The sequence below is a fragment of the Onychostruthus taczanowskii genome, unplaced genomic scaffold (genome assembly GCF_017590055.1).
Source record: "Onychostruthus taczanowskii isolate IOZ18803 unplaced genomic scaffold, ASM1759005v1 scaffold63, whole genome shotgun sequence".
NCBI classification, from domain to species: domain Eukaryota; kingdom Metazoa; phylum Chordata; class Aves; order Passeriformes; family Passeridae; genus Onychostruthus; species Onychostruthus taczanowskii.
Window position 1 is genome coordinate 1,041,705 of NW_024504012.1, and position 24,497 is coordinate 1,066,201.

The following is a 24,497-nucleotide window of genomic DNA, read 5'->3' on the forward strand; positions in this document are numbered from 1 at the left end:
CAGAGTAGAGGGGAATGGGCAGTGGTTTCCAGGACATGCACCAAGGCTGGGGGAAGAGCAATGCAGAAGGAAGGAGTCCTACATCTCAGCTTGGCAGAGAAGCATGGGGAGCTTTGTGATTCAGCTGTCCTTTCAGATTAGAGCTTTGCTGCCTGCCATCTCTGGCAGACAGCAGCAGCTCTCAGACCACAGGCTCGCTGCTGGCGTCAGCCCAAAGCTGCCGTGCCCCTTGGAGGAGAGGTCAGGCAGTCCCTGCAGAGCCAGAGGCCAGGTTTCCCTTGTTTGTCTCCCTTCATGCCTCCTTCAATCAGCTTCACTGCAGCCCTCTGCTCCCTCCCTGAATTTCTCTGCTGTGTGTGTGCCTGATCCAGCACTCCTTTCTGCTGTCATCTCCTAAAGACCTATCTTGTTGGGGATGATGTCTGTGCTATGTCTTGATGCTTCCATGAGGCCACTCATGGAAAAGACACTCCTTCCCCTCCAACAATGTGGTGATGTTGGATGGTATTTGTGATGGGAGTGGAGGAGGCAATAGAATGAATTGGTCCTTTCCTCCCTAAGAGAGTTTAATTTGAGGCAGGTGGAGAGGAGCATGGGGGTTCCTGTTCCTGGATGGAGCATAGACATCTATCCCCAGAACAAGTGTTGTGGGGCTTTCTCTTAGGATGGGTTCTGTGTCAGGCAGCAGGACCACTTGACCACTTGGGGTTATTGGTGGTTGGCCTTGGTTCTTTTTGCAGTGCAGGACTGACTCCTCCAGGAGCTCAGGAGAGAATGACTACAGGTCTATCAAATAGCCACAATCATCAAATCATCAGTGCTTTTTTTTTTTTTTTTTTTTTTTTTGGAAACCTCGAAGCGACTTGAACAAAATGCTGGTGTCTGAGTCCCAATGAGTATGTCTTAAAAACCTTTTGGTGGTGATGGAGAGAGACAGGGAGACTGACTCGGTGATCAGAATCCGATTTTATTGTGGGATACAAATGCTTCTATGCTATTTCAGGGAGACTAGTAATGTGTACTACAATGATTAGGTTAAAATCATATACACAAACTTATGCATATAACAACATCTCTTGCTTGCAGAGTTTAATGGGATTTTCTTTTTCCAGTAAACCTGTTTGATTTAATCTTCTTGCAATCTAGGTCTAATTTTCAAAGTTCCATTTGCTTTTGCCAAGGCATCCTGTTATGAAATCTCTTATGTTAACCAGGTCCAAAGTCCATCACCTGTCTTGTGTCCCCCAACATTCCAACACCTTATTTCCTCCAAAGGTCTGCTAGGGCTGGTGGTAGCTCAGTACGGTCTGGGAAGCCTACACAGACACATGGAGATGTGCTGGGATTCCCAGCACAGCCATCCCCAGAGGCCCTTGGACAGGTTGTGGTGCCCATTATGTGCATGGCAGCAAGCAGCTGAGTGAGGCAGTGAGCCAGCCCTGCCCTCAGGGTACAAATATCACAAACCCAGTGTTTTTCTGTGATTCCAGTATTTGATGCACATGTGCGTCCTGTTGGCACTGGTGTCCTGAGGGTGCCCACTATGGTGTGAGAGCACAGCTGGGGGTTAACCTCTCCTGAGGCTTATTCTCATGTATTCAGCACAAGTGGGGGACCATCCTCAGTTCAGACCCTAAAACATGAGTACCAACATGCAACCAGCCTTAAAATTGATCTCTGCCCTCTTGCCCTGCATGTAAGCTGTCAACAGAACTTTAACAAGATCCAGAGAGGAAAGCAGCATGTGGCAGAAAAGCAAAGCCTCTGGGCAGGCTGATAGGGAGGAATTAACACAGCTTTCCTCTAAAGCCAGATGTCCTGTTGTGATGCCATAGGCAAAGACATCTCCTTGATGCCTGACTGTGGCTTTGCTCTATGTTGAGGAGAACTTTGAATGTATGGAAGTCAGCTGTGATGATTGTGGAAGTCCTGTCAAATGTCTGAGTCAAGATCAGAGGGCCTGTCTCCAAGGAACATATTACAGTAGGGATCTGCTATTGACCTCCAAACCAAGATGATACAGCCAGCAAAGCAATATTTGGGTAATTTAAGCTCTGAGTCATCAGAACTTTGTTCTTCTGGGTGACTTCAATTACCCAGATATCTGTTGGAAGAGTGATACAGCAGTTCACAGATCATCCATAAGTTTCCTGGAATGTGTGGAGGACTGCTCCTCACGCAAGTGTTGGATGCGCCAGCCAGGAATGAGGCACTGCTGGACTTGCTGCTCACAAACCAATCATACCTGGCTTGTAAAACCTTGGCTAGTGATATTCTTGCCTGCAGTGATCACAATATTGTAGATTTTGCTGCAGTGCTGGTGGTTAGTGCTAAAACAAAGGTTTTAGATTTTGAAGAGTAAATTTCAGCTGGCTCAAAGCTCAGTTGGGAGGGATTCACTTCCATACAGGCTAAAGGAGTGAGTGCTGGGAGTTTTCAAGAGCAGTCTCCTGGAACTACAAAAACAGTTCATCACCTTTGAAGGCAAGAGAACCAGGCTGGAACAGGACTTTAGAGAGAGGACAACCGGATCAGCCTGTCTCATTGTGATTGTTGTTCACCCTCTCAGACATCTCTGCATGTACCATGTAAGCTGTTCTCCGGTCATGTGTCCTGTGGTCAGTCCTTCTGGATCCAAGGTGGCATTTCCCCTGCAGATGTGTTACATCCACTGAGTTTTATCTATGAATGTTTGTATTTTTGCATTGTTTCCTTTTGCTTTTTGCCCCCTGCTCTATATTCCTACATCCCACACTTTTGGAGTTGGGACTTGTCACCTCTCCAGTGGTCTGTCGTCCATCCAGTCCCACTGACACTTCAGCTCCTCAGCAGATCTGCTTCTTCCTTCTTTTGCCCTTATTTCTAAAAGGATCTTTAACTCTTTGTTTTCACTGGAGTCAGCTTAATTTCAGGGAATTCCATTTCCCTGACAGCTCTGATGCAGCAGTGTCTGCTGGTCAGTCCTGGTTTTCAATACTTCATTCAAGACCTGTGTTCATCCCTCCATTTAAGTTGATCTGAATCCACTCATTACAAGTTAAGGCCAATTTTTCTTTCTCTTGTCTGCTCTTTCATAATTTGTGTGCTGCTTACCAAAACCAGGTCTAAAATAGCATTGCCTTTGGCTGATTCAGTGATGATTTAGTGAACAACTTTTTAGCCAACACTTCCAGGAATATCTGGGCTATGCCATTGTTAGCAGCACTTATTTTTCAGCCTATCTCAGGGCAAAATGCCCTGCAGGCCTTCTGGTCGAACACTAACGTTAATGCATTTCTTTCCCAAATCTGACCTCACGAAGTTGCCTACTACCCTCTGACGTAACAGAGCTGTGTGCTAGCAATCTGCAGCCTTCTAGCTCCCTTTCCCCTGTAAATCTATTGTGGAAAGGTCACAGCCTTGAACTACAACGTGTCTTTTTGATCCCACCTGCAGCTTTTGCCAGTGCAGCTCTCTGACCCTTCAGCATCTGCTACTGCTTCAGTCCCATGCTCACACATGGAGATTGAGAGTTATCTCTGAATCCAACAGGAATGGCTCATATATAAGGGAACCTCCTGATCCTGAAGGATCCTGTTTTGCCCTCTTACCCTCTTTGGCATCTTGCTACTCAGCCACCCATGCAAAAGTTAAACTGTCCTGCCAGCGATGGCTGCTCTTGTACTCATGCTGTCGGTGCCTCAGAGGTAGATTTTTCCAGGCATGTCCAAGAACTGTGTGATATCCTCATCCCTTGTGGACTCAAATGCTCTTTGGCTGGAGTCCAGCACCCAGTGAAGTTGATGAAAGGCTCCTGAGTGCTACAGAGGGTATTATTCCAGCAGTGTTGTGCTTCCCGTGATCCCAGGGGAATGTCTGGCTCTTTCTCAGCCTTCCCTTCCCATCTTGCATGTGTTTTGTATCTGGCTGTGTTACCAAAGCCTGTCCAGATGAGAGTCATTTGGATGTTACTGCCTTGTCAAGTTGTCATGATGCTGGCAGAGAATGTTTGTGGCGTACCAGCAGCGTGCTGGACTGGAGTCAGAGCTCCCAGACGTGGTCATGGGGATGCAAATAGTCTTAGTAAGTACAGAAGGACTTAAAAACACAGCATCGTCCCAGCTGCATAAATGCCAGAACTTTTGGGGCAGGTAAATCCAGAGTGTGAGGCAGCTACAGTTATAATAATGACCATCAGCCTCATCTGGAAGCAGAGCAAGTAACACATCTGGGCCCATCCTCTGTGCCAGGGTCACTCTGTGTTTATGCTGTGTGGTGGGCTTTGTCTGCCTGTGGCAGGGAGGAAGGGAGGCAAGGCTGAGGTGTGATGAGAACAGGGATGAGGGTTCCCGAATTCTAGCAAGGAAGATTCATTTATGCAAGCAGAGAGCCCAGGTGTGGAGGCCCACCTATTTAGACCCCCTGCTGAAGATTCACCATGAAGAGAAGTCCTTTGGTGGGCCAAAATGGAAGATATCCACTTTGGTTCACCATCTGGAGGAGCATCTCCCTTTACAGATGAATTTAGAGAGTCTGCTCTCCCAAAATGCTCACACCATTTGGATCAGCACCTGTCTTCATGGACTGAGCTGTGACTCGGAGACAAGGTTGTTGTGTTTGTCATTAACCCCTTGCAGCCTTGGTGAAATGTGTTACCCACACAATAAAAATATTATTGGCAGACTGGTGCTCATTTCTGGAAAGTCTGAGGGATTCCTCATTTGTCAAGCAGAGGTTTGGGGGCAAAGGGAGCCTCTCTGCTTGCAGGAAGTAGGAAGAGGAATTTCCTTGCAGTGGTTGAAAGACATGAAAGCAGAGCCAGGAATCCCCTGTGACTTCTTTAGGCTGTATGGTTAGCTGGAGCTGGCTGGATCTCAAGTATTTTCTAGTTGTCCATGGAGGGCACTTGGACAGCTTCCACACAACCCCACTCCCACATCCCCTCTGAAAGGTCTACAGGGAAAAGACTCCTATTTTTGAATTGCAGTGGAATTCCTGTGGCATTACATGCTGCACCCTTTGCGGTACCCAGAGAATTCAGTTTGATTTATGGTACTGCAAGGGCTATCTGCTGGTCTTGCTCTACATTTGGAGGTGCCATCTTTTGTGTCTTGCTCCTCATGGCCACTGTGGCCCCAAGGCTTCTTGTTACAGTGTAGCTGTCTCTAAAAAGTGCCACTCTTGCTCCTCTTCTGCCACATCAGGCTTGTTTTACAGCTTGACTATGTTTTCTGCTGCCCCATGAATTAGCAGATCCTCTCCTCTCTTCCACTTGCCCACCAGCAGTGGTCCTGTTGTTGCTTCCAGAGACTTGTGCTGGAAAAGCTCCAACAGCTCTGTCTCTCTGTGGTATATCAAGTCTTCTTTGACCAAGCCAGCTCAGAGCCTGACTTACAACCGTGGTTAGGAAGGTGTTGTCTTTCCCATAGTCAGGACAAAAGTTTCCAGAATAGCATGAGAAAAGAATATGACTTCTCCAGGGAGGTCTGGGATCACGGGTGTAGTGTGATTTTTCAACTGCTCAGAAAGGGAGCTTTGGTTCTTTAGACTTTAATAAGGTGAGGTCTAGTGCAGTAAGAGTTTACCATGCAAATCTACTGTCATTTGATTACTTTCCCCCTTGATAAGAAGGGGTGACACAGGGAAGATGGAGCAGGACTCCAAGAAGACAATTGTCAGGAAGTAATGGACACAACTGGGAATGTAAGAAATTTGGATTAGACATTAAAAATTACTTTCAACTTGAGGATGCTTGAACACTAGAACAAGTTGCCCAGAAAGTTTGGGAAACCTCTGTCCTTGTGGCTGTTCAGGCCCCAGATGACCTTGAACAATGTGATCTAATTACACCTGTTTTTGAATGAGGGGGGCAGAATGGCCTGTGGAGATCCTCTCGGTCTGCAGTGGAGTCTCTGATTCTGCTGTTCTGTGGTGACAGTCACTAAAGCTGCTCCACTTTCTTCTCCTTTTTTCAGCAGCAAGAAGCACCACAAGATTACAGCCCCTCGTTATGTCCTATACAAGTAAAACAGGATGCAGTGTAGTGCCTTAGTGTCAGGTCATCAAACAGTGCCATTCAGCAGAACTTTGAGCCAATATCACCTTTTGTAAGGGCTCACCATTTCTGGGCTCACTTCTTCAAATACCATCCTTTTGGTTGGTGTTCATTCCCATGCTCATGTCTAATAATGTCTTTCCATAGCACTCCCATCCCTAATCTCTCTCTACTGTTGCACATACTCTTCTTGCAAGCTTTGCTCTTCCAGGCCTGCACGTGCTCCCCAGCTCCAGGTGGCATCACCACACAGCTGGCTGCTCTTGGATGCCCTTGGAAAAACATTGACTTTGAACCTGGAAAACCTGATGTCCCATCTCTATCTCTTCTGTCCTCTACCCTATTCTTGGGGGTTGGTTTGTGTTTTGCTTCTCAGCTGACAGCTGTACCTTCATGTATCTTTCTGTCCTTTGCTTGTGCTTCCATGTTGGGTTGCAGTGCCCATCCTGCTGTAAATACCATCTAGTTTAGAATACTCTAGTCTTGCAGGTGTTGGAAAACTATTTGGGAAGCAGAGGAGAGTGCTGTCAGATAGGCTGTTTGTGGAGACCAGAGGCTGCTCTGCCTTCACCTCAGAGAAAATCACAGAAGCGTGAAGGAGAGGGAGAGCCTAACCTTGACAGGAAGCAAAAGGGTCAGATGCCAGTTGGATGCTCCTTGTCTAACCTAGGGATGCCAGCAGGAAATGTACTTTGAGGGGAATTGGAGTTGCCCATTGTAGAATTTTTCTGCTCACATCTTTGGGGATGTTAGCAGGATATTTGTGCTTTCTGTGCCATAGTGGGTGAAATTAGGGTCCTTTCTTCTCCTTGCCTATCCAACCCATCTGAACAGCTCTCAGTGCTGGAACTGCTCCCTCTAACCCTTACACATCCCTGAACCATCCAGATCTCTCAATGGAGGAAATTACAGTTATTTATAATTAAGCCTTGACAAAAAATGTTGCTAATGTCAAGGGAATGGCAGGCGACAGCCAGAAAAACATCATGTCTCCAGAAGAGGGACTGCAGGAATATCCCTCTGAATAGGGCTGACGTCGGCTCTTGGAATTTGGACAGCCTGGAAGGCTTTGGGGCTATTTTTCCGAGATATCATAGGTCAGGAATTGATGCTATTTTTAAGTCTTTGTCCCCCGAGCAGCTTTGATGAGTGAAGGAGACTTTCTCTCCCCCCTCCGCCCCATGCTCTATTTCTATGAAATTTTTGCTTCTATTCCTTCCGAGTCATGCCACAAGTATGTCCTTCAGGTTTGTTTATTCTTCTCACTATCTATTCCTCCCGGCCTGCTCCCGTCTTGGTTGGGTTGAAGGGGTGGCGTCAGCATGGCGCGTGTCTGGGATGCTCAGGCGAGACATCACAGAGAAGGGATCAAGTTCTCCTAATTTGTCCTTTCCGGTTGGGAGAGTTTTCTCTCCACAAGCTGATGTGGCTGGGGAAAGTGTTCTGGGAATGCTGCTTTGTGGTGGGAGATCTCAGGGCCTGGTGAAGACAAGCTGGTCATCTCATCTCGCCACATAGTCCAGCCAAGATTTGTCTGAAGTAACTGAATCTTCAGAGCTCCTGGGAAGATGGGTGAGATGCCTCCAGCCTGGGATGGTCTTTTGGGGCTGACTGGTAGGAGAGAGGCAGTCAGAAGACCCTGAATATCTGACACCTCCCAAGTCAGCAGTGGCTTTTGAAAGCCTCTGCTGTTTCAGGTCCAGGGAAATAGCCCTTGAGTTTACCCAGCTCTGTTCCACATGCCACCCTGCTCTAGTTTATTTCTGGAGTCCTTTATTTTTTTCATTTTTTTCTCCTTCTCTTCAATTTGCTGTAGCAACCTCTTTCTTTCTAAACAAGCCTATTGGTGTAACAGCTTGACTAGGGATCTTGCCATTTCAAACAAGAAAGAAAACCGGTTTCCTTTCTCACTTCACATCTCAGATGAGAACGTGCCTTTTTCCCCTTAGCCCATCCTCAGCTCCATCCTCCTGTCTGTCATCCCGTGCAGTGAGGAATGCACTAATGGGCATCACTGCTAAAGGAAACCACCAGAAACAGCTTGTTCAAACAGAGCTGGTGTTCCTTCATGGTGAGCCCAGTGTAAAGAAACAGCTGTGCTCCCTTCATAATCTATCCACGCAGCTCAAAGATGCCAGTTGCTCCTGGAAGCATGGGAATAAGTGAAATGCTTTCCGCCACCTTAATGTTGCTGTTGGCCTCACGCTGCAGGTTTAGTCATTCTTATGACATATTTCCACAATGGTGTGTTTCCATCATCATTCCACAGTGATGTATTTAAAGCCTTTCCATGAGTTGTTTTTTTCTCTTCTTGCTCAGAATCTCTTAAATGAATGGCTTCACAAACTGTGGGTCAGGATCTTCAAGTTTTGAAGACTTAGAGACAAGTCATAGAAATGTGGAGACAATGTCTGCTACCTGTCCTAAGCTTGTCTCAGCCCATGAGGTTAATGGCACAGATGGTGGAAATGGTAGTACTTAATTTATAGAATAATAGAATATCCTAAGATGTAAGGGACCCACAAGGATCATAGAAGTCCATTTAAAAGGGTACCTGGCATTTGCAGCACCATCCAAGGCCTTATAATTCCACTGCTATTGTTATTGGAATTAGTATTGCTGGTATTAGGTTGGACTTTGATTGTTTTGCATAGCTGAGGACATGAACTCCCTAAAGAGCAATGCTGGGATTGTTGATGTTCTGGTGAATGTGATACAGTCTTTTGACCTGTGCAGAAACACTCACATAGAGGGAAGAGTGAAACCTAAATTTCCTGACTGCTACCCACCTCTCCTAGCCTATTACCTTCCTGTGGCCTTTAGAAATGGATGTCTTGGATATCACATTCCAGTGTTTTTTCAACTCTTTATTCCCAGCTCTGAAGACAGGAGGAGAGACAGCCAGCAGTGTTGTCAGGAGACTTTCCCCTCTAAACTTGCCCTTTGATGAATCTGGCTCCAGAGATTACCCTCTCCTCATTAAGCTTATTTTGGGAAATCTTGTTTTTTTCCTCTGCTGACTCTTGTAGACATCCCAAACCTCATCTGAAAGATCCAGATCATGAGCAGAGGGGGCAGTCTTCTCCAAGGTCCATTTTGAGCAGAGCTGCAAGAATTTTTTTTAATTTCTTTTTTCTTTTGAGCATGTTCCAAGATACCTTTTGCTCATACTCTTCCTTGTGCAATTCCCTGGGATGTGTTTTGATGAAAGATGTGCCTATGCACTACTGGGACACCCTTGTTTTTGCCACATACTGCCGTCTCTGGCATACTGGTTTTCCTGGGGAAAAGGATGGAATGAAAGTCCAGATAGACTAGAGAATCCAGAGAAGACACTTCTCAGCCCCAGCTGACAAACCCTCTCTGTTCCCAAAAGTAAGGCATGATGTCCATTCCTGTCTTGCCCCATATCAGGGGCAACCCCTGAAAAACTCTTGTTAGAAGCAGTTGGAGTTCTGGATTAATTCTTCTCTCCTTCTAACTCAAATTCCTCTTTTCTGATGCCAACCGCCCTCTCTTTTCCCTAGCAGGACCAACCTCTGCATTTCTTTCCTCCTCTCATATTTTCTCCTCCTGTTTTGTTCCCTATTATCCTATTTTGTGGGGCTTCTTTTGTCACCATGCTTGGAAAGCCTTGTCTGGGAGTAGAACTCACCAACACAGCTACTGTAATGAGCAAAATTTCTTCAGGCTTGCATCAGTGCCTTCCACCCACAACCAAACCCCTCACTACGTGAACTTGCACCTTACAAAGCACAGTTTGCAGAGTCACCAGAGAGCCTGTGGAAATGCTGAAAAACCTGCTCAGTCCCCAACACCTACCTGTAACTCTCTAACCTACAAACATCATCCCTACCTTTTAATTGGGGTAACTACCTGCAGCTGCTGAGAGAGTTCTGGGGCTGTCCCACCATTGGGGTCACTGCCTGCAGCTTCTGGGAGGGTTCTGGGGCTGTCCCACCACTGGGGTCACTGCCTGCAGCTGCTGGGAGGGTTCTGGGGCTGTCCCACCATTGGGGTCACTGCCTGCAGCTGCTGGGAGGGTTCTGGGGCTGTCCCACCATTGGGGTCACTGCCTTGTGCTGCTGGGAGGGTTCTGGGGCTGTCCCACCATTGGGGTCACTGCCTTGTGCTGCTGGGAGGGTTCTGGGGCTGTCCCACCATTGGGGTCACTGCCTTGTGCTGCTGGGAGGGTTCTGGGGCTGTCCCATCATTGGGGGTCGCTGCCTGCAGCTGCTGGGAGGGTTCTGGGGCTGTTCCACCATTGGGGTCACTGCCTGCAGCTGCTGGGAGGGTTCTAGGGCTGTTCCACCATTGGGGTCACTGCCTGCAGCTGCTGTTGAGGAAATCTGGTGTCCCAGGGGTGCTGTTTAGGGTGAGCTTAGGGCTGGGGTGAGGGCTGCTGCACCTGTGCCCTAACCCTACCTGGCACCCTGTGTCCTTTGTGCCCCTAACCCTCAGTGTCACCTCTCCACATGTCAAGGCCCCCCCTCTTTGCCCCTCAGCCCGCAATGTCTGTGTGTCACCCCAAGCCCCTGACATTGTCCCTTGGCCCCCTAACGTCCACCGTGCACTCTCCACCCGGGTAGGGGTGGCTTTTAGGGTGAGGTTAGGGGTGGTGTGAGGGCTGGTTCACCTGTCACCCTCAAGCCCCCCCCACTTTGCCCCTCAAGGCACCCCCTGCCCCTCAGCCTCTTTGTGTCACCCTCAAGTTCCCACTGCAGCCTCTCAGCGTCTCTGTGCCAGCCTGGAGCCCCCCTTTGCTCCTAAAGGCCCCTTCTGCCCCCATGCTCTGTGTCACCCTCCAGCCCCCTCCCCTCAGCCCCTGGTGACACCCCGCAGCCCACAGACATTGTCCCTGCCTGTTTTATTTGGGTGCTGACCTGCTGCCAGGGCCACACTGTCCCCGTGTTTGGGCTCCCATGTGCTGCTGCAGAGAGTCACAGGTGGGCGGTGGGGGAGTGAGGGACAGGGCAGGGGTGGGATGGAAGTTTGAGCAGGGGTGAGGAGCGAGAAGGGGACATTACAGAAGAGGTCTAAGGGGTGGAGGTAAGGGTTAGGAGGGGGCAACCCCATATCTCCCAGAGCAAAGCTGCAGCACAATAAAACTCTGGTTGCCCTAGCAGCACCAAACGCGTCCTGCAATCTGGCATCAGGAGCCTGGGCTGGTGAGTTTCGGTTCCCATGGCAAAGGGCCGGAGGTCACGTTCAGTGGCCTTCTGCTTCCTCCAGTTCCGAATGGCGCAGGATGCCTCCCAGACCCAACCTACCACCACATCCAATGGGCTCCCATGTGCTGCTGCAGAGAGTCACAGGTGGGCGGTGGGGGAGTGAGGGACAGGGCAGGGGTGGGATGGAAGTTTGAGCAGGGGTGAGGAGCATGAAGGGGAATTCAGTAGCAGACAGCCGGCCACTCAGCACCACAGGCCTCTGAACACCAGCACCACCCCTTTTCCCTGGGAAACAAAACTCACCAGCCCAGGTTCCTGGTGTCAGTTTGGAGGAGGCAAACTTGGCTCTGTCAAAGCAGCCTGAGTTGGTGGTAGTGGCAGGTTGGGTCTGGGAGGCATCCTGCGCCATGTGGAATTTCTCAAGTCGGCCACCCTCTCATGGCCGCAGGCCCCTGAACAGCAACGGCCCTTTGTAGGATGTCTATGGGTGGCCCCGGCTTTTCCTCCTCACTCTGTCTGGAATGTGTGATGAGTTTTTCCTCTCTTTTGACCATCCAGGGCTTACATGAGCGTGAAGGAGCTGAAGGAGGCTCTGCAGCTGAACAGCACCCATTTCCTCAATATTTACTTCGCCAGTTCAGTGAGGGAAGAGTTGGCTGGTGCTGCCATTTGGCCATGGGACAAAGAGGCCCTTAGTCACCTGGGTAAGTAACTTATCCCATTCCTGGAGTCTCAAAATTATTGGTTTTCCTCTCTCTTCCTCAACTTGGCAAGAAGAGGCAAGTGTGCTGTGCCTCAACATTGTGTATATTTCATGCGAAGGTCATGATAACAGGGTTTGGGTGTTCCAACAGCTGCTGCTGTAAGGAAAAGAGCTGCCTGTTCTCTGAATTCATGTGGGTAAGGTTGTGAGCTTACCCATTGACAAGGGGCTTCAACATTGTTATGAGAAACTTTTGATGGTGAAGGCCATGGGACTACTGGTTTACCATAAGCGCAGGCTCTGGAAAGAGTTCTAGACTCACATTTGGTTTCTCCTGGACCTTCCAGGTCTATCTTTTAGGATTCTGCAGATAGTGAACTTCACTCTGCAGCATGTAATAGCAAACAGATACAAACCAGAAGTGGCAATGTTTTCAGAGCTGAGATGGCAGATTTCAGCAACTCCAGGGCTGCCCAGGCAGCAGCCAGAACAGGCCACTTCCAAATCCAGCTACAAGTGTGAAGATAACTATCAAATTTTACCATGTTTTTATAACTTGGCCTACTACCTGCTGGAGGCAAAGTTCTCCTTGGCCTCAGAGGATTCAGGGTGTACCCTTAAGGTCATCAGTTCTCGTAGGCTGCAAAACAGCCAAAATGGCTACTGGTTGCCTAGAATGTGGTTGTTTTGTGTGTTTTCTGCTATTTCTGTTGTTTCTCTTTTTCCTGCCTCTCCTACCACCTCTTCAGTTGTTGGAGTTTTCTGGCAAAGCCCTTTACACTTTGCAGTCAAAATGTCTAAAGTATTTCTCAATAAGTAACTGGAAATAATTACTCCTGACACCTGCACAGCAGACCTAGACCTTCTGCTTTTACAAGCGCATGATCAACCCTGAAAAGTTTTGTACTGCTGTTAAAGACCTGTTTCAAAGTTCCTTTTTGCCAGTTTCCCTCCCTCAATGAGTTTCAGGGCTGTTTTTTCAATAGCATATTGCTACAGCTGCTTGTTGAGGAAGGCAAATCTCCATGAAATTTATTCTTTCAGCTTCCAGAAATCACTTCCAAGGCTCAGCTTGACAATAATCTGACTGCAGCAAGTGCTTCAGCCACACACGTTCCCCTCAGACCTCTCCCAGTGGCCTGCAAGCCATTGTACAGAGGGGTAATTGGGGTGACTGGTCTCATCAAAAGCTTGAATTTAGCTCCAGTCTCTGAGCTTGTGTCCATCCAGCGACATGAGAAATGGCACCATCTGGAAATGCTGGATCAGAGCTTTAGCATGGAGGTTCAGGGGAAAAGGGGTGTTGTCTTGACTCTGGTGCCAGAGCTGTGAAGTATGAAGCTGGATCCGAACTTCTTTGAGTCTCTGGCACGAACTGAAGACTTTGGTTCAAGACTGTCCTTGGTTTTAGATTTAATGAGCTTGGGAGGGCGGGTGGTGGACTCTGTTCTCCGTAAACAGTGAGCTTCACCACATCATCATTTGCTTTGTACCATGCACAATGTATATTATTGTCCCACACAGAAGAAACTCAGGATTGAGGAGGCAATGAATGTGTGGCTTTTGACAAAAGGTCTCACAAGAGGCTAATGGAGAATCTGAGTAGATGTGAAAGGAAAGCAGTAAGTAAAGAGAAGGAGAAGCCTTGGGAGGAGTTAATGGCAGTTTGAGAAAAATTCCTGAGCTTAAGGACCTAGCTATGGCCAGGGGTGGAGACAGGTCTATACACAAGAGAGGGGTCTGTCTCCAAAAAGACAGACTCCTTTCCTTGTGGTAAATCTTGCTAATCTCCTGTCTACTCTGACCTTAAAATATTAGGGTCAGCATACAAGACCTGCACCCCTCATACACTGTCTGCTCCCATGGAGCAGAAACACCATGCTCATTTTTCCCTACACACATACAGACCCTCCATGCTTTAGTTCTCTGCATGAATCAAATTGGTTCCTTGGCTTCTCTGAGAAGCCAAACTGCCTCGTCTGCAGAGAGTCTTGGTCAGATTTTGCTCTGTTTGTTTCTCTGAACTGCACTTTCTTAGATTTTTTCAGGAGAAGCATTATGAGACTTTTTCTTCTCCAGCTGCCTTCCCTGCTATTTTAATACTTTGCCACAGCCCAAAGATCACTAGATTTATTGTTCTCCATCATCTCCATCTCTAGAATATGTTTAATCTGCCATATGGATTTCAATCTCCTTATAAACCATTTTTTCATGATCTTTGAGTGTGTTTTTCAGGAGGGTCGACCTCACCTTCCTGTTGGTGTCATCACCTTCTGGAAGTCTTCAGTGAACTTTGTTTTTCGTCCCCTTCTCTTCACAATGCTTCTTTGGGGCTACCAGAAGTTACATGACCATTCATATGCTGGTTACCTACAGTTCTATTGCTCTCCTCCAGACTTTCTTCCTGAGGAAATTTCATTTTCAGACAGCCTTTCTGAAGGCTTGGGGATAGTTTAGCAATAATACAGCTAACAGCAACTACTTTCAGTGAAGCATAAAAGACAATTACTGGCTTGGAGAGGTTGAAGTAGTCTATGAAATTTCTATAGACCATGTTTCAGCTGCTGTGGAACTCCCAGAGAAAGACAACTTGCTGCCAGCAAGCAGCAGAGGTAGGTCTCAGGTCTGTTTGCACCACTCCCTGTGACTATACTGTCTGTCTCAGTCTTTCCACCATAATCACAGTGAGTTCCTCACAAATTCAGATTTCTTGGAGTCTGGAATGAGTTTTCTGAGAACTTAGAAGTAAATATTTTTAACTACAAAGCAGAAGGAGTCGAAGAACTTTCTTTAAAAAAAACTCCTTAACTTTCTGTGGTGGAAAGCCTTGTTCAAAAAACCCAGTAATGTAATAATGCTGATGCTTTGAACTTCATGTGTAGCTGCATGTGAACTGCATAAAAGTGGTCAAAAGGCAAGGGAATGGTGAACATTTGATGTTATAAACACTTTCTGTAGTTATATAAGCTGAGGCCAGCTCATATATCTGGCAGAGGTCAGTGGATCCTGAAGGAGGGCCAGCCCTTCCATCTGAGGCACCTTAGGCAATGGCATCTTCCTGTCTGACTAACTGTCATGCGTTTGTTCCATTAATTGCTCTGACTCAGTCTTTGGGGAAGACTGGCCCTGCAATGCAGGTTCAGCTTTGTGGTTTACTGTTTAAAGCTCCTGTGGTTACTTGGGAATGTCCTCTGGGATAGCCCTGACCTAGGAACAGGTTGGCTTCTTTGGGACTGGCATGGGCAGGAGTCCTTCAGCATTGCCATAGGTTCTGGCTAGTAGCAGAGAACATCCTGGGAGCAGGAGCTTCCAGGGCTGTATGAGTAAAGGAGAAGCACAGTCTACACCAGCACAAATCTGATGGGCTGGGCATCTCTTGTTGCTTGATCAGAGTGGAGGCTTGGCCTTGGGGACATTACCAGGTCTGCGGCTGGTAGGTCTGGCCTGGAGAGACAAGGTGTTGAGGCCAGACCTGAATCTTTCCAGCTGCCTGGACTTGGCTGGGTGAGCAAGTCCAAAGAAGTCTCTGGTTCACCTGCCTTGGAGTACTTGACCCCCCAATATCACAGGGATATGGAAGTTTTTAGCTTTGTTGTGTAAATGCTGACCTTGTGAACCTCCTTAAGCTGATTCTCAGGCACTGAAAGCCCAGTTTAGCCCTTCGCCCAGAGCAGGAGGAGGCAGAGGTGAGAAGGGAATGCCTGAGCTGCAGTGGAGAGAGAGGGGAGGATGGTCCTGTTGGGATGTTATGAACACTTCCACATCTTGTCTTCTCATCCAGGATCCTGCAGAAGGGAAATAGAACTTCCTGGTCCAAAGCTGGGAGCACTCCCAACTCATCAGGGAGCAGTGGGGATAGGGAATGAAGGGATAGGGATGTTCTGGAAGGCAGAGTTCTCAGGCTGTTTCTAATTCTGCCATTTAATTAGTTGTTAAAATGAGCACTAAAAATATGATCGTCCTTGTGGAGTGTGGGGGAGGAATGGAATAGGGGAAGCCAGCAGAGAGGAGGGGAGGGGACAGAGTACTGTGGCCTTGGCATCCCTCTCTTGTGACAGTTTTCTGCCCCCCTGTACTGGAATCCCATTTATTCCACCACATGGGAAGAGCATTGGATTTCTGCAGGGAGTAGGGCTGGGCTGCTTGGTCCCAGGGTGCCCTGTGCCCCCGGTGCTCAGCCCCTTTCCCTGTGGTTACTGCTGCAGGATGCATGCAGGGCTTTCACGTCTCATTTACTTGTTTATGAACCCTATTTTCTTTCTGTGTGCACATTCCTCCTTTCAGACCTTTGGGCAGGCAGCCCCCCTGCCTTGCTCAGGCTTGGGTTTGGCTGTAGAGATGCCTTTTCTTTCTATTCTCTCTTCTCTCATGCCCTGTTTTGATTGAAATGAGAAGCAGCTTTTCTTTTATGTGCCCACTGAGTTTCCCATCAATGGGATGCCCTTTGCTATCTATAGCATTTACTAGGGTGGTAATTGAGAGGGTGATGACTTCCAGAAACCTAAGAGGTGACAGGACAGAACATGAAGGTCCCAAAAAGATTTTTCAGCCTCTGTGCCTTCTTGTGACCCGTCTCCAGGCAACTAAAGGGTAAAGAGCTGACTGATGGGATGCAAAGTCCTTTGCTCTCTTGTCTCACAACTAGGAAGAAAGGGAATGCAGCTACTTTGTGACCCATCCTTTGCCTCAAGCCCTGGGCAGAAGATCCACACTGTGGGAAGGAAGAGCAATAAACATGAATTTTGAGCTAAGAAACGGTGCCACTTGACAGGTCAGTGATGCCTCTCAGCCCTTCCATGGGCCACACACGCAGGATGTTCCACAGAAGATGCCACCCTCCTTTCTTCACCCCTTGTTGGAAGGGCTTGGGAGAATTGCTCAGGGAGTCTCCGAAGGTCCCTTCCCAGCCCCCAGCTCAGTGTTCACCCAGCATGGCTCCCCCATGGGAGTCACAGACCTGCTGGTGTCTTGCCAGGGACACTGTGATCTGAAGAAAACCCTCTCTTGGAAGGAATGCCCTGTACTCGAGGACATGAGGTAGTCGGTAGTGCACGGAGCTGATCCAGGAGCAGATTTCAAGCAGCCTGTGTGGCTGGAGACAGGATCACACTGTGGCCACCTGCCAGCTCTAACTTTGCTGGCAGGGCAGTGATCATCAGCAGAGATGCAGTAGCAGAGGCTCTGCCGTGAGGTAGCTGGCACAGTAAATCCTCCAGGGCCCTGCAAAGGAGGGAGCAAGCTGTGCTGGAGCCAACTATTCACCACACTGCCATCCAAGCTGTCTGGGTTAAAAGTAGTTGTGTAAAAACAGCCTCCCGAGACATGGAGGGGTTGCCTGGAGTCAGCCTGGGCACATGCTGGGGTCTGCTTTTAGCACCCCTGTCTTGTTGATACTTCCCAGCCCTTGTTCCTCCACTGTAAGGCAGCATGGAAAAGTGGATGGAGCGTGAAAATGAGAAGAGAAAAAGGGGGGAAATGGCCAGTGAAAAACCTCAAAACAGGGAGAAAAATGAAGAGATTCCAAAGAAATTTTAATCTGGACAAAATAAAGGAGGCGAATAAAAGGAGGCCAGTGAAGCAAATTTTTTTGTTCTTGAGCACCTTCTGTGGACAGTTTCCTAGCAGATGTGGTGCAGACCCATCAGCACAGGGTGTGCATCCCAGGTCAGGAGCTGGAGATGCTGGCAGTGAGCAAAGGGAAGGCTCTGTTCCACCTGGCTTTTGCCAGTATCCTTGATCCTTGTTCTTCCCATCTCAGATGGGCTCACAGGAAAGGAAAAATCACTTGCCCTACAGCCACAGTTCAGTTTAGGGCAGGACAATCATGGGTCCTGTCCAGTTCCGTGCTGCTGCTCTCAGTATGAGGTGGCAGCTCTGGGGCAGTTTCTGGGAGCCTTATGTGTGCTCATGCTCTAACATCTTTGACAGCTGAACCTGCACCAAACTGGCTTGGAGACAAACTGCCCCTCTGTGTCCCCTTGAGTCAGAGGCTGGGGTACCCCAGTGAAGAGGAGTAGTTTTGTGATGGTTTGTGAGGATCTTGTTGAGTTCATTTGCCCCTTGCTCACATGCAGACCCCTCTGAAGGGGAGGAAGAGATCTTCCGAAGCTTTGTCTTGGGAAATCCCACTCTAAAATACACTGAATTTGGGTCAGGTTTGTGGTAGAAGCTTAGTGGATTTCAACAATGCCTCATGAGACTTTTAGTTTACCCCACAGAGTCTGGTTTGGAGGTTGAAGCAATAGGTCATGGGTGACTTCTCAGCAGGGGCAGGAGGTAGTGCACCTGAATCTCCATGTGGATTTGTGCTGAAGCTGGCTTCTAGTTGGCACAGCTGAATATGTTTGGACATTGCTCAGCACCTCATTGTCCTTACCTGCCATGGGAGCTGGCCTGCCTTAGACACGTGTCAAGGCCAGGGAAGGACTTCTGTCCTCTGTTTCAAATGATGATTCCTGTAAAGGCACAGCATGGCTCGATTTGGTGCTGTGGCTCCAAACCTCCTTTGGAGCTGTGTGATCCAAAGCAGACGCTGAATTATAACTGTGCAAAAAGATGCAGAGGGCAGCTGAAATGATTGAAGATGTTGAGGGGGGGATAGAGTGGTAGGAGGGGAAGAAAAGCCATCCACCCTGTTCCAACCCAAGATGGTAAAGAAACCTCTTCCTATCCTATAAGAGGCTGAATATGTCCATCTTTGGATCTCTGTCTGTGGCTTGGAAGCACAATGAGAGGAGTTTTACCTCTCACATGTGAGTTATGACAGATGTCCACTGTCCCTTTCTTGCAATGATGCTCTCTCTACTTGCAATTCCAGGTGGAGTTGTCCTCAACCCTGCTTACTACGGCATGCCTGGCCACACCAACACCATGATCCACGAAGTGGGGCATGTCCTGGGGCTCTACCACGTCTTTAAGGGAGTGAGCGAGCGGGAATCTTGTGACGATCCCTGCAGGGAGACCACTCCATCCATGGAGACAGGAGACCTCTGTGCTGACACCGCCCCCACCCCAAAGAGCAAACTCTGTCGGGATCCAGACCCTACCAATGACACCTGTGGCCAGACACATTTCACAGGAACACCCTTCAACAACTACATGAGTTACACAGGTAATGAGTAATCCTTGTTGGGAGTCACAAGGGGTCACCTTCCTTAAAACCAGGGTTTCCCTCTCTTCTACCTCCATCAGTAGTGCCTTACCTCACTCCCTAACCAGCAGGGACCCTCCTGGTGTATTGGGATGTGTCAGGCAGTGCTTGCAGTAGCTGCTTAAGCACTTTCTTTCCTCAGGCTATTTCTATCCATTCCTCTCTTCCTGCCAGTCGGTCGCTGGACATACAACACGGCTGCTCTTGTCTGTGTGTGTGCTTTTGTTCTCCAGTCGTGAAGCTATTTTTATTATTGTTGTTAATTATTAGCCTCCTGAACACTTTTGGCTTGGTTCCCAAAGGCACGCCGCGGGGGGCTGGTGTTTCTCCTGCCGTGCCAGGAGGACCGAAGCCGGAGGAGCAGTTCCATGCCCTGGCTGACCCTGCTGCGTGCCGTGCGGGCGGTGGCACTGCCCAGGTGCCGGTGCCTGTGCCGGGCAGGTGCGGGGACCTGGAGCTGCTGAGGCAGTGCCATCTTGTGGCTTTGGGGACACACGACACCAGAGAGCCCTGGCAGCAGAGCCACCGCTCGCTGGTACCTCCCAGCCCTCCCTAGAAGTCCCCGAAAAAGTTTATCCAGGAGCAAAGGGCGCCTATTGCCGTGCCCTAACCCTCAGTCCGGCCTCTCTTGTCCCCCAGATGATGACTGCACCAACAGCTTCACCCCCAACCAGGTAGCCCGCATGCATTGCTACCTGGACCTGGTGTACCAGCGCTGGGGTCACAGCAGGAAGCCGGCGCCCATCCCGATCCCTCCCATGGTCACCGGGCAGACTCAGGACTCCCTCAGCATCTACTGGCTGCCTCCCATCAGCGGTGTCCTCCACGAGAGGTGAGGAGCTGTGCTCGCCGTGGTCCTGGGCTTGCACGGGATCCTGCTGGAAGGGACGAGGGATCTCCGCAGAGTGGAATCCCCAGTCCCCTTCCCACCCTGCTCGTCTCCAGCAGAGCCCTGAGGCACAAGAGCCAGGCTGCTGCCATGGCCCCCTGGCAGATGGGCTCTCCTGCAAGCTTCCCGCTCTCGGGGTGCTGGGAGGGGAAGCCAAAGAGCATCAGGAGGCAAAGCCAGCTCTAAAACCCCAGAGTGCAATCAGGGAATGAAAAATGAGCTTCATTTAGCACTTATTGTATAAAGTAGCTATTTACCAGGAGGAAATGCAGCCTTGTGGTTAAGGCAGGGAGCTCGAACCACAAGAGCTGGGTTTCGTTCCCAGCGCTGTCATGGACTTGCAGAGCAGCTAACTGGGGGTAAGTCAGGAAACTTTTCAAGCCAGAGAAATGATGCCAAGGAGCCAGAGTTGTTTGGCTGTTGAGCAGTGCATAGCCATGAGTGTTGGGTGGATGTCTGTCTTCTCCCAACTAAGGGAGCCACCGAGACTTGAATACACCACCAGTGTCTCTATTCAGCAGCCCCTCTTACTAATATATTTCAGTTTCCACCAGGTTTTAGGTGGTGAGACTTTATTTTTAGGGGTTTTTTTTTTGCTCATGGGATCATAATCATGTACATGAAGAGCTTTTGAACTTGTTTTGAAGCTGCTTCATAAAGCTGTCTTTTATAATTAGAAGGAAAAAGCTGTTTGATGGCTGCTGGGCCACTCTTGGGTCAGTGTTTGCTGACTTTTCAAAGAACAGGTGCTCTCTACAACGACCCTTTTGCTCAGGAGTAACGAGAGCACATGCATGTCACCCCACAGACAGGAGAGGCTCTGAGTGCTGGGTAGCCTTGAGTCATCCAAATAAATTGCTTTGTTGGGGAATTAAGTGATTTGGGAGCAGGAAAACATGTGTCTAGAAGGGAGACCCTTTGGAACCATCCCAAGTTGTCACTCATAACTGTGTCAAGAGCTGATCCATTGTGGCAGTCCTGAATCCCTGAGAAAAACTGGTCAAGGAAAGTGGCTGAGGCTGGCCCTTATAATAGAAAAGTGCCATTATCTTTTCTGGAGAGCATGGCAATTGATATTATTGTGACTGGTTTGTATTACAATAGTGCTGAAAGCCAAAACCTGACTCTAGGTTTAGCAGAGAGTGCCTTATTTGCACCCACTCCAGTCCAGAGGCATTGCCCTGGGATGTGTAGGGTCTGTTAGCTCTGACTGGCAGGGATGGAATTCATCCAAGACTACCCAGAGAGCATGGAGAAGAGGAGAAATTAAAGCCTGTCCCATGGGTGCTCATATTTCCCTGTCTTTGAAGAAGCTGATTCCAAGCAGGATGATATAGCAAGGGAGACTCTGAGACCTTAGCTCTGCTTCTCCAACTTCCTGTCTGGTGCCACCTGGACAAATGTGGCTGGGGAGTTGACTGGTCCTCCTTAGACATGCCAGGGTGTGTGCTCTGTCAGCAGGGAGCAGGACACGCTGTGTGACAGCTGTGCTGAGGATGGCACCTTCCGTCAGTACGTGCACGAGGCCTCTTCCCCTCGGGTCTGCGACTCCTCTGGCTACTGGACCCCAGAAGAAGCAGAAGGTAAATGTCTCCTCTCTTTTCCTGTCTGTGAGTCCTCAGACAAAATCTTTCTGGTACAAAAGATTTTTTTTTTTCCTTTTAAAGAATCAGTTGTCTTCCCTTTGCAAGGGTTCTGTAGTGCAGGGAGGACTTCTTGGCACCCAGGAAAAACTTGGTAATGGCCAAACAGCTTTGGACAAACTGACTGGCACCCCAATATTAATCCAAATTATTGTTCAGACAGGTGTTGTTGAAAGATACTGACCAAAGGGAGAAGCATTTAACTGAAATCAGTCTTAAAATACAGATCTTGGGACCTCATTCAAAACCTCAGGGACATTCACAGACTTTAATGTAGTCTTGTCTACAGAGAGCAAGAGGAGCTCTGTGCTGAGTCCCACTGAGTCTATGCCAAGCCCTGGGCAGTTCATTCCTCCCTAGCCAGGCCAACAGCAACTAGGCATTACAACTTCTCTTGTGCTGAGACCCAGATGTTGGTTTAGAGACCCACCTTGTGGGCACAGTGGTGACTTTCAGGGTTACACAGTTGCCCTAAGAGCTGTTGGCTTTTCTTGCTGCCTCAGCTCTTCCAAGAGCAGGGTAGAGGAGGCTGGAGACCAGGGGAGCTGATCCTGGGAGTTTTGTGAGGTGCATGTGCTGCTGCTGAACCATGCAGAGCCAGAGGGTTCTGTGTGTCTGTAGTTATCACAAGTGCTTGTTTGTTCTGATAAAAAGAGAGAGTTTGTGGGTTTCAGAAACCTTTAGACTTGTCTTAGAAGGCTTTGAATTGGTGCTGGGCCCTAAGAAATACTTCCAGTGGCTAATGAAGACAAGGGTATTTCTACTACAGAATGATAAATTCCAGTGATCCTTTCTGGGTCTGAAAGGCCAGCACTCCATTTCTCTTGCTGAGTGCTAATCCACCATCAGGGGAGGCAGGCTGGGGCTCTGAGGTTAGCCTGGGTACTGTTCTGGAGGATCTTCAGGAAAAACAGCCTTCCAGACCTGCTTCCCTGCTTTGGACCTGGTCCCTTCCTGACTATGACCTGTCCCAGTATGTGCTTGTGCAAAGCTTCAGTCTCTGCTCTGCTTGGAGCATTCATGTGCCTTTGGCAATGTTTCTGCACATCTAAGGCTACAGAGCAAGCTTCACATTCCTCAGCTGTGTCTAGGCTGTCCCTAGATCTCTGCACTGTGTCCAGCTGCAGTGTGGATAACACTGTTCCCATTTGAGAGGGCTGTGAGTCACCAGGTCTGCTGAGCCTTGTGCACATGTGCAAGTACCCAGGAGCTGGGAAACCAGTGGGGATTATTGATTTCCAGGATGTTAGGGCAGGTGCCACCAGGTCTCAGACATGTGGGTGCAAACCCACACCGGTGTGCAGTTATAGCCTGGAGATGCTTAAGCACCTACAGAGAAGATCACCCCTGTGGGTCTCCTGTGAAGCCAGCTGTCTCCTGGTTTTCATCAGTTTCCTTCTTGTCCCAGGTCCTCCAGACGTGGATCAGCCCTGTGAGCCCAGTCTGCAGGCCTGGAGCCCGGAGCTGCACTTGTACGACATGAACATGACAGTGCCGTGCCCCCAGCCGGACGGCTGCATCCTGGAGCTGCGCTTCCTGCACCCTGTCTACCCCGACTCTCTCACCCTCTGGACCACGTACCTCTCCACAGGCTCTCCCAAGGCACTGTCTGACATTGAAATCCTGACAGAGCAAGGGGAGTCCATCCACCTGGGCCCCCTGGACACGTTCTGCGATGTCCCCTTTACTGTGAAGCTCAATATCCCTAAAAAGATGTCTGGAGTTAAAATCTACACCTTTGACGAGAGGATGGAGATAGACACAGCCCTGCTGACCTCCAGGCCCCACAGCTCCCTGTGCTCTGCCTGCAGACTGATCCAGTACCGGGTGCTCCGTGACCCCCCATTTGCAGACGGGTCCCCTGCCACCCCTCTGCAGGTTCATCGCCAGTTCATCGACACGTGAGTCACAGAGCTGCTCTGTCTTGGGCTGAAGGGGTGGCTGAGTCAGGTTTGATTACCTCCTTGTGTCTTCTTCCTTTGAATCCCTGGATGGTTTTGCTTCTGTTTTGTTTTTCCTCCTGTCCTCGTGTCAGGTGCATCCAGTGCCATTGAGCAAGGCCGTGGCAGACCCACCATGCTAGCACGACCCTTGTCCATGAGCCCAGGTTAACTAAAAGGAGATTATTAAACCCAGAAACTTTCCCCCATGAATACAATGAGTAAAATGATTACTCAAGCTAATTCCACTTCTCCCCAGCTTGGGAAATAAGCAGCATGACCTAAAAGAGACTCTCTTCCCACAGGCTCTGCCTCTGGCAGAGTGTGAAGACACATCAGATTGTGATACTGTGTGGATGTATACACGTGATGTTTATAGTTGTGGTGAGCAAATCTCAGTGCTGCATTTGTTGCTGCTCCCTCAAGTTCTCTCTGTCTCTGCAGGGAAGTCACTCCTGGGCAGGTGTACCGCTACCAGGTGCAGGTGGTCTCTGGGACAACCTCAGGAGAAGCCTCCCCACCGCTCATCCATGTGCACGGAACACCCTACTGTGGGGATGGGAAGGTGGCCACGTAAGTTGAAAAACTCCTCAAGCTCTTAGCTGAGGTTCTTTAAGCTGTCAGATCATTCTGCCCCAAAGGGAAGCAGCAGGTGAATCCTCCATGCACAGGTACATGGCTGAAGCTGCTGCACAAAATCCCTCCAGCAGACTGAGCTGTAGAGCTTGTGTTTTGTAAAATGCCATGTGCGTAGGAGATGGAGATGGTCTTTTTGAGAGGCATGGTCTGCGTGAGGGGTCCAACCTGAACATGCTCTGTTCTTGACTTCAGAGCTTGGATTCTGGCCCATCTCAGCAAACTGTGGCAGAGTCCAACCCAAAGGATCTGCCTTTGGAAGTGGGCAGTATAACATTTTGCTCAGGGCCCTGCAGGAGTAACTTCTGCAATGAGCACAGTCCCACATGGT

At 49.1% G+C, this 24,497-nt stretch overlaps 1 protein-coding gene across 1 annotated transcript in view; it reads left to right on the forward strand.

Moving 5' to 3' along the window:
* The window catches only part of PAPPA2 (pappalysin 2), an 89,114-nt gene that overhangs the window by 18,580 nt on the left and 46,037 nt on the right, over positions 1-24,497 (forward strand). Inside the window, exons 3-8 of the mRNA XM_041420114.1 lie at positions 11,764-11,909; positions 18,726-19,019; positions 19,698-19,890; positions 21,409-21,530; positions 22,999-23,491; positions 23,975-24,103. Coding sequence (XP_041276048.1) covers positions 11,764-11,909; positions 18,726-19,019; positions 19,698-19,890; positions 21,409-21,530; positions 22,999-23,491; positions 23,975-24,103 — 1,377 coding nt within the window. The remainder of the gene's footprint in view (positions 1-11,763; positions 11,910-18,725; positions 19,020-19,697; positions 19,891-21,408; positions 21,531-22,998; positions 23,492-23,974; positions 24,104-24,497) is intronic.